The sequence below is a fragment of the Homarus americanus genome, unplaced genomic scaffold (genome assembly GCF_018991925.1).
Source record: "Homarus americanus isolate GMGI-L3 unplaced genomic scaffold, GMGI_Hamer_2.0 scaffold34360, whole genome shotgun sequence".
Classification (NCBI taxonomy): domain Eukaryota; kingdom Metazoa; phylum Arthropoda; class Malacostraca; order Decapoda; family Nephropidae; genus Homarus; species Homarus americanus.
In genome coordinates, this window is record NW_024739403.1 from 5,104,585 (window position 1) to 5,115,026 (window position 10,442).

Genomic DNA, 10,442 nt, shown 5'->3' on the forward strand with positions numbered 1-10,442 from the left:
ATAGTTGACCCCCGCTCCGTGGGCGGCGCTGGTTGACCAAGACCACGAGGCATACACTGGGGAATTCGCGGGATCGGCTACTCAGCGACAAACAGCGTTTGTAGGGGAGAAATCCACTACAATAGCCCCTGTCTTATAGGCAGAAGTATTATATAAATGGGTTAATTACATTTAATTTATATACTCTTTCACCCTCTGTAACTTTCCACTGGCTATGAGGTAGTGTAGTGGATTCCTCCCCTACAAGCACCGAACCTTCTCGAATTCCCCAGCCTACGCCTCCAGCGCCGCCCACGGAGCGGGGGTCAACTATCTACTCACGCCTACCCCCGCCTTATAAGGCCTGACACCGCTGTGACCAGCCACTTTCTACACAGTGCCACCAGCAAGCAACACCTCCTCCTCCGCGCCAGTCTGGCGGCTGCCGTTCCCGCCAGCGACCTTGGCGTCCCTCAAGCCGCATGCCCTCACTCTGGGCACCCTCACCACCCAGCTCTCTCTACTCAACGCTTATTACTATGCTACCTACCCAGCAACACGCTGCATTGTACATCCAATACAATATGTATACAGTGAGCACATTGTGAGTTTCCTTTCTCCATCCCATCTTGAGTGTGAACCAATATCTCATACCCCCACAGTAGCATGTTCAGAGCACGTGATAAGGTGTACCCACGGGAAGCCGCGTCGTATTCTGCTGAGTTAAGGCACTAAATAGCCGGCTCCCTGGCCACCTAATGCGGGCAGTAGCTGGATATCCTTGACTAGAGGAAGACGTTATTTGAGAGCCATCGTGGATGGTTCCGTCTTCCGTCTAGGGAGGACGACGTACATATTTCCGTTCTCCCTCGATGGGTCACTACTCATTGGCATTGTTACTCAACTCCTCACACCGAACGGACGTATTTAGCAGGTCTATTTACATAGCCTCTGTCCTTCTCTTAACACTCATAGCTACAGTGATAAGTTACTTGGAACTGTATCCTAGATAGTTCCTGAATAAATGGATAACAGAAAATTGGGTTTCGCTACTAAAACCCTATATAATATAAATGTTCCGGCCTCATTAACCTAGACAGAATCAGCAGTTAACAGGCCTAGAACAATAGTAGCACCACACTCTTCTAGGTAATTAGCAGGACAGTTCGACAGGTCAAGCGAGGCAGGTTAGCAGTAATGTATATAAAAGTCAGGATCAAGATCTTGGAATTTGACGCCATCATAACAAACGGCGTCATGCATCAAGGGGAGGAAATGCGTCTTGTTCTCCACTACCCAGGCAACATCACAGCCACACTCCAGGTCATTTCCTGAAGGTGAAGACAGAAGATAGGTGTCATGCATCTAGGAAGAATTAAAGTATCAGAAGAAGAAGAAGAATATGTTATGACACTTTTTTTTTCACCCCCTACATCCTTGTGTAAGGTGAAGCGCAGAAGCGTTTACAGCGCCCAACAGGGAAGCATACTAAGTTCATGCTTGCCTTTATGTCTCATGAGTTAAGGGCGTAGAAGTCTGAAGAGTCAAGGGCGTACAAGCCTGAAGAGTCAATGGTTTATGTCATCAAGTTATTGGAAGCTCCAACAACTCCCTGAATACGAATTTGCAGCTTTCGACTTACAACAGGTACCTACTTTACTGCTAGGTGAACAGGGACTAATGGGGGCTAGGAAGTATGTCCAAACAACTTCCACCGGCCCGGGAATCGAACCCGTGACATCTTGCTTGCGAGGCAAGAGCGATACCGCTTCTACCACCGGCCCCCCGTTATGGCAATGTTAACAAAAAACAAGGATGAAGCAGCTATGTCTAAGAACCAGAACGAACGAAGAACAGAGTATGACTGACCTCCAAGTTCGACCTCGACATTCTTATCCAAAAGGGGCCTCCACACCTCCTCCTCAAACGTTCTCAGGGAGTTGAGGAAGAGGGTGATGTAAGACCCCGGAAGCAGACCTGTTGGAAGGAAAGTGATTCATTCATCTTTTAGTCCCATGCAGTATAATATGTCACTCATATAACCTTGAATTATGATACATTTACTGTATTATATATCTTCAGGAAAGCTTTTGATGTTAGATTTTCAAGTGTTTCCCTCTTTCTCTTTGTCTGTCTGTTCTCGTCTCTCTGTTTCTCTGTCTATATATCTGTCTGTCTTTGTATTTCTCTGTGTCTATCTCTATCTCTCTTTGTCTGTCTGTCTCTTTCTCATAGATAATGATTATATTAGTAAGACTGGGGTTACCTGCGAGTAAATAAATCATCTAATATTACACACCTAAATTGCAGGTAAAACATTCATCTACAGCAACTAATGATGACCACTTACACTGTTAAAAAATGTAAGGTGATAGAAATAGTAGACTATATTAGCCAGGGTACTGACCGTACTGTATGGTGTATATTGATGACTAAATTTACCTTCATGCTTAACAAAACACTTTTCTCTGGTCTAGAGAGGTATACTGTACAGATTACACTGATAACTAAGCATACCCATGGTACTGTATGCTTTTATTTCTAACATACCCTTGACCCTTGTACCTTAAACTGGGACGGGTAAGGATTTAATGTAAAATTACAATTAACTCTAGAATACGATCGAATTGTTACACTAAATGCAACAAGAAAACGCTTTTATATGTCTCAAATTCACGTTATACAGAATAAAAATTACGAAATATACTGCTTGGCAGCGATCTGCTTGTTTGCTAGACATAACTATATTAATCTTTACTTTTATCCTCTTTGCCATTGATCGGCTCGTTAGGCGCTTGGACAGTCAGTCACGTCTCTGTTCCGCACTGTTGGTAAGTTCCCTACTGGGCATGCACTGGCTCCTGAATATATTTAAACGGACTCCAGTGCTTATCCAGCCTGGTCTTGAAAGAGCTCACACTCGGTGTCGTCACAACACTCTCTGGCAGATTGTTCTAAGAGTTCACAACTTTCACTCCGAAAAAGTTACCCCTCACAATTTTCTGGGCTTGTGGCTTCTTCAACCTTGAGCTGTGACCCCTTGTGGGGCGAGCGTCCGCCAGCTCCAGGTAGGGGCACTCGACTGAGTAGTGCCCTTTGAGATGCTTATACACCTCAATTAGGTCTCTCCTTGCCCGTCTGTAGTATAAGCTAGGCAATTTCAGGTGCTCTAATCTCTCAGGGTAGTTGACAGTCCCTAGCATATATCGGGGACCAGACGGGGTTACAGTACTCCAGACGGGGTGACAATACTCTAGACAGGGAAGCACTTCACTTTTGAAGATCGTTATGAGGGACGGACCGCCTAGATATCTGAACGACCTTCTAATAAGACCTAATAATTTAGTTGCCTGATTTACCTTCTCGCAATGGCCCGAGATTTTCAGCTCATTATCAACGTACACACCTAGGTCCTTTTCACATTCAGTTTCATTTAATGCAGTCGCTTCGTCCCGTTGGGACATATGATACGCCTCCTTGCCGTTGGTACGGTCCCGGTTGCAGCCTCTTACACTTCGAGACACCGAATCTTAGCAGCCATTTCTTCGACCATTCTTGAAGCTCACAGAGATCCTTCTGCAGCTCTTCACAGTCTGCTTGGTTCTTAATTTCCCGAAATAACTTGGCGTCATCCGCAAACATTTGTATAGAGGAGTGTACGTCAGGCATGTCATTTATGAAACAAACAAACAACAGCGGGTCCAATACACTGCCCTGTGGTACCCCGCTTGTAACGGGTACACATGACGATTTCATGCCATTAATCACTACACACTGCTTGCGGTCATGTACAAAGTCTCTGATCCATGCCAGAACATTTCCCCAAATCCCGTACCCTTCCAGTTTAATTTTCAGCCTTTCATGGGGTACCCTGTCGAAAGCCTTGTCAAAATCTAGGTATATATTGTCGATATTACCACCCTGTTCCAGAATTTGGGTCCAAATACCCAATTCCTTGTGCATTTGTGTTAAGCAGGAGCTCCCCAGCATAAAACCGTGTTGACAGTCGCCTCTCTCCAGTCTGGAGTATAAGCTAGGTAGTTGCAGGCGCTCCATTATCTCTGGGCAACTGAGGTCCCATAGAGCGAGCACCAGTCTGGTGGACTCCTTTGGACATTTTCAATCAAGTGACAGTCTCGAGCATACCTCGGGGACCAGACGGGGTGACAGTACTCCAGACAGGGGAAGGAATTCACTCCTGAAGATCGTGTGAGCGACGGACCATCCAGCTATCTTAACGACCTTCTTACAAGACCTACTAGTTTCGCTGTGTGTTCCACCTTCTTCTCACAATGGCCTGAGAACTTAAATTCATTGTCGACATACACACCCAGGTCATTTTCACATTCGGTCTCAATTAATGTAGTCTCTTCGTCCTGTTGGGACATGTGATATACCTTCATACTGTTGGTGCGACCCAGATGCACCCTTTTGCACTTCGTGACATTGAATCTTAGCAGCCATTTTCTCGACCATTCTTAAAGCTCATAGAGATCTTTCTGCAGCTCTTCACAGTCGGTTTCATTTTGAATTTCCCTAAATAAATTGGTATCGTCCGCAAACATTTGTATGGAGGAATGTATAGCTTCTGGCATATCATTAATGAAGCAGACAAACAACAACGGGCCCAATACCCTGCCCTGTGATACCCCACTTGTCAAAGGTACACATGAAGATTTCGTACCATTTATCACCACACACTGTTTGCAGTCGTGCATAAAGTCCCCGATCCACGCAAGGACACTTCCCCGAATCCCGTACCCTCCCAGTTTAATTCTCAGCCTTTCATAGGGTACGTTATCGAAATGCCTTGGCAAAATCTAGGTATACATTGTCGATATTGCCACCCTGTTCCAAAATTTGGGTCCAAATATCCAGTACCTTGAGTAATGTTAAACAGGAGCGTCCCGGCATAAAATCAGAAAGTGTTGTGACTGCACCGAGTGTGAGCTCTTTCAAGACTAAACTTGACCAACACTGGAGCAGGTTCAGGTACATTCAGGAGCCGGTGCATGCCCAGTGCTTGCCAACAGTGCATAACAGAGACGTGACCGATCGCCCAAGCGGCTAACGAGCCGATCAGTGGTGAAGAGGATAAAAGAAAAAAGACCTTGCTCACAATCCGCTTCTGAAACCCATTCAGCCCCTTTACACTCTGCCTTTGCTTGGTTCCTGGCCTTTTCATACATCCTCTTTTCCTGCTCATCATTTGTCTTAACCCACGTCTTGAATTTCTGAATTTTCTTTTTAACTTTTTCGACTGCCACATAGTTATGTTGTGGGGTACGGGTTGTTTGGTTCACACTCAGGATGGGATGGAGAAAGGCAACTCACAATGTGCTCTCTGTATACATATTGTATTGGATGTACAGTGCAGCTTGGTGCTGGGAAGTGGCAGCGTGGTTACAAGCGTGATGTAGAGAGAGCTGGTTGGTGAGGGTGCTCAGAGGACAGCTTGTGGGTCGCCATGCTCGCCGGCGGGAGCGAGGGCCGCCAGGCAGGAGTAGAGGAGGTGTTGCTTGCTGCGGCTGTAGGTAGAAAGAGGGGTAGGTCACCACGAGGTCAGGTCTTATATAGCGGAGGTAGGCGTGGCTTAACAGTTGACCCCCGCTCCGTGGGCGGCGCTGGTTGACCTACACCATACACTGGGGAATTCGCGGGGTCGGCTACTCAGCGACAAGCCATGAACTATGAACAATATAATAGTATACCCAGTATAAACAATATGTTTATCTATTAATTATGTCATTATTTTTATATTCATATTAAAGTCAAGAAAATTTAATTTAGAAAAGAAATAATAGTCCCGTATTCCACAGTCATAATATTTACCTCAGTGGCCACCTGTCATCCACGCCTCACCTCCACACAGGGAGTGTTGCCATCCTCTGACTGCTCCCTCACAGCCTCACCTCCACACAGGGAGTGTTGCCATCCTCTGACTGCTCCTCACAGCCTCACCTCCACACAGGGAGTGTTGCCATCCTCTGACTGCTCCCTCACAGCCTCACCTCACACACAGGGAGTGTTGCCATCCTCTGACTGCTCCCTCACAGCCTCACCTCCACACAGGGAGTGTTGCCATCCTCTGACTGCTCCCTCACAGCCTCACCTCCACACAGGGAGTGTTGCCATCCTCTGACTGCTCCCTCACAGCCTCACCTCCACACAGGGAGTGTTGCCATCCTCTGACCTCAGCCTCACCTCCACACAGGACTGCAGCTTGCCATCCTCTGACTGCTCCCTCACAGCCTCACCTCCACACAGGGAGTGTTGCCATCCTCTGACTGCTCCCTCACAGCCTCACCTCCACACAGGGAGTGTTGCCATCCTCTGACTGCTCCCTCACAGCCTCACCTCCACACAGGGAGTGTTGCCATCCTCTGACTGCTCTCTCACATCAACCACCGATTTCTGCATTTACAACTGTTTAAGGTAAGAACTATAAACTAATTAACCCTTTGAGAGCTAATCAATCTTCACCAAGCTGAGTATCTTTGTTATTATGTATTGGCAGTGGATATTTTGCTTAACCATCTATGTTCCTACTAGCTATTTTAAGAGTCATATTAAACAGAAAGTATGTTACTTAGCCAATCAGAGTGCACTCACGGTAAAATAACGTTAGTAAGAACTTAGGGTAAATTTGCATAAGTGCACACAACTGTAGCAAGTAAAAAATATGTTTTTCCAGTGTATTTGGGTGTGTTTAGATCTGTTATAACTTTCATTTCCGTAGGAAATTGGCCGTTTTATTTTTACTTTGGTATTATTGTGTTTAAACATTCCATATTCCTATCACTAATCTATTATCATATTCTAATAAGGCATCTAATTATAAGATCATTTTCATCTATTACATTACCGTTGCAAATGTATAATAACGGAGAGCGCAAATCCAAAATTTTCTCGATTTTCTTCCATTAATCTCCGCCATTTATCGTCTACCTTACCTCTCACACTGCATGTCTCCTGCATGTCTCCTTCATAAATCATCACGCTCATGCGTTCCTGTACACGTCACGCGACCAATCAAAAGCGCTTTTTTTCTTGCAACCAATTAAAATGATTTGGGGTTTAATTCGCGGTATTTTTGGCCCAATCAAATTCGAGTTTTATTTTGGGTCTCATATTTCAAAATTCAAGTTCAGTTCCAACCGTGGAAGTCTGCGATGGGTGTCACTTAAATTATATGGAGCTGATTGCGAGTTTTTGGGAAAAAACTAAGAAACTATAGCGTTTTTTTGATCGCATGGTGTTCTTCCAACCTCAGTAAAGCGGTCCGACTAATTACCCAAATGTACCCAAATGTAGCCGCAGTGAAGTCAAATAATGGTCCTACATGAATAAATCGGACTGCCAACCACTTCTCGAATAGTATTTGGTGTCACGAAGTCACAAAAAAATGGAAAACTTAATTTAAACTGGGTTAATAGATCGCGTGCTTGTACCGAGGGAGCGAGTTATTACCCAAATGCAGTCGCAATGAAGTCAAATGATGGTCCTACAAGCGTAAATCGGGCTGTGAATCACTTCTCGATTATTATTTGGTGTCATAAAGTCACAAAAAATTGGTAAACTTAATTTAATCTGAGTTGTGTTAGGTTAGGTTAGATTAGGTTAGGTACATGCACTCGATCTATTAACTCAGATTAAATTAAGTTTACCAATTTTTTGTGACTTGGTGAAACCAAATACTAGTCGACAAGTGATTGGCAGTCCGATTTACGCTTGTAGGACCATTGTCAGTCCCACTCACAACCTAATATCGAACGGACGTTGATTCACGTCTATTTACATAGATGCCGTCCCTTTCTCACCACACTCATAAATAGTGGAACTTATGGTTGATCTACACTCAGGAATTATATACATAATACTTTTTAATAAAACAAGAAACTTCAATTGGGTTTTGTTACTGAAGCCCAATATAATACAGTATATGTGAACCAACCTGGTTAACTTGGAATTAACCAACCGGATCAATATCATTGTACAGTAGGGTCGGCATATGTTGCGAGATAGGGTTCAAGGATGCTCGCTATATACTAAATCGCGATATATAATTACATGTAATCAATGGGGAAAATAGGGTCAGGTTCTGGAGGCCAAGAAAAGTCACTAAACTTGACTTAACGAGTTCACTTTCTTACTAACTTAAGCACCAATGAACACTAGACTCAGGAACAACAGGCTGTTTCAATATCAATATCAAGGAACGCCGGACTCAGGAACACTAAGACTCAGCAGCTGACGCTCCATCCTGGGAGCATCTGACTCGGCAGTAGACTCCACACTGCCATGCTCACTTGACAATCCCACACCTACATAAACAAACACCAAATATATTACTTACAGTATTAAATCTTTTCCATTAAGCTTTCCATTATCTTCACTTCAATTTTCACGTCACAAGCAACCCATTTACACTCACCTTAGAAGTCGTAATCTGCATCAGAGTCGGCTGCTTTGTCATCACTCACTCAGAAAGACTGAGTGAGCGAGCGAGCGTGAATGCGTGAGTGAACAGCCACGGTGGCGCCTCAGGTGAGCAAATAACGCATTGTTTGCCGTGGCGGTACATTTGAAATATTTCCTGTCCGATTTCCCTCACAAAATATAAAAAATTATTGCTATATATGGGAAAATGTCGATAATTTTGGAAGCCACAATATAAAAAATTTTTTATATAAAGTCGCGACATATCCCGACCCTACTGTATCATAGCGGGATAATCATCTTAATATATTTCGTGTGACAGCAAAGTACACGTAGTAGTAGTAGTAGTATGTGTGTGTGTGTTTTTTTTTTTTTTTTTTCGTGTGTGTAAATGCACTCCCGACTGCACAGAACTAGGATCTCACCAGCGAAGGCGTTGACCTCAACAAAGTTCACATGGGATGACGTCAGGTCAAATTGGACGGGAAAGTTGGTGGTCAAGAGGAAAGTATCTTGTGTGAGGTTATGTAAGATGTTATTTATCAGGATGATCTTCCTCAAGTTTTTCAGATTAGCAAACGTATCTGAAGATGAAAAAGAGGAAAGTTAGATGCCTGGAGAAGAGAGTGGAGGAGATAATTTATCTGCATCTTTCTCTCGCTCTCCATCCCCTGCTTTCCAATAGAGGAGAAAGATTATGGAAGCCTGAGAAACTATTTCAGTGACCATATCTTGTAGAAAGCAACTCACAATAAACAAGGTATAATATTGGTACTTGAAGTTATCTAATAGTAAATGCACTAATCTATTTATTTATATTTTTTTTGTGTGTGTGCGTATGTACATTATCAATATGATATGAAATAATAGTACTGTACCTGCTGGAAGATAGTTGAGGCAGACATGAGCTAGATGAACTTCCTCTAAACTGGAGAGGCCAACCAGGGTGTCGGCTGACATACGAGACAAGAAATTGTGATTCAGTGACAGCGTCTTCAGGCTCCCAGACGTCAGTGGAGTTAAGGATGTCAGATTGTTGGAGCTTAGGTCGAGTGTCTCTAGTAAGGTGAAGTTGGACACCTCCTGGAAGGGGAAGCTTTTGATTTGGTTATCCGAGAGGTCGAGGATACGCAAAGTCGAGTAGCTGTTAACAAGGGCATAATCTGACACATTTTGTAAGACCCCTCTTGTGATGATGATCTCCTCGAACTGGATGTCCCCGAAGACATTGTCTAACAGGAAATATAGTGAAGGGTTGTCATAGATGGTAAGCTTACGGAAGTGCTTAAAGGGGAAAGGATAAAAATTGAATATTTCAAAAAGTAATGTCGAATTTTTCACATTAGAACAGTCAAGGTCCATTTGATAGTCATCCTCATCATAAACACACATGCAAGGGGAGATGTCTTCAGGCCTTGGGCAAGGCCTCCTTGGCATTAGATCAACAAGTTGTAACCTACTGTTGACCTCTATGACTTCTTTGAACCAGAAGAATGAGAAGTAACACAAGACACTTTCAGAACACTTCATCGTGGAAAGAATAGTTTGTACACAGTGTAATCTGATCTGCGGTGCAGAGCGAGGTTCACCCAGGTTATATGCAACTGCCTGTAGTGCTTTTGATAAAAGGGGAGTTGGTGGGGGATGTACTGGAGTAACGGAGGGAAGTGTTAGTATGTGTGGTACTGGGTTTGTGTCACTGCAACCTACTTAAGTACAGTAATACCTGTTATCAGTTCTCTATTTCTTCACTTACCATGTGCTGTTTCCCATAAGACCTCACTTTGACTACAACTCTATCAGCGTTCTCACTACTGATATCATTTGAATTAATTTGTACTTACTGCCATAACTGTCACTAGTACATGGCTGCATATCACTTGTACTATGGCCACACCTGTCAGTGCTATGGCCACACCTGTCAGTACTATGGCCACAACTGTCACTAGTACTATGACCACATCTGTCACTAGTACTATGGCTACACCTGTTACTAGTACTGTAGTCACATGTGTCACTAGTTT

General features: G+C 43.9%; 1 protein-coding gene across 1 annotated transcript; it reads right to left on the reverse strand.

Moving 5' to 3' along the window:
• Nucleotides 1-596: 596 nt before the first annotated feature.
• On the reverse strand, nt 597-10,149 carry LOC121874561 (oplophorus-luciferin 2-monooxygenase non-catalytic subunit-like). The gene is made up of 4 exons (XM_042378754.1): nt 9,297-10,149; nt 8,844-9,002; nt 1,849-1,956; nt 597-1,310 (listed from the first exon to the last, which is right to left on the reverse strand). The coding sequence occupies exons 1-4, from the start codon at nt 9,946-9,948 to the stop codon at nt 1,168-1,170; spliced, it is 1,062 nt and encodes a 353-aa protein (XP_042234688.1). The 5' UTR covers nt 9,949-10,149; the 3' UTR covers nt 597-1,167.
• Nucleotides 10,150-10,442: the final 293 nt, after the last annotated feature.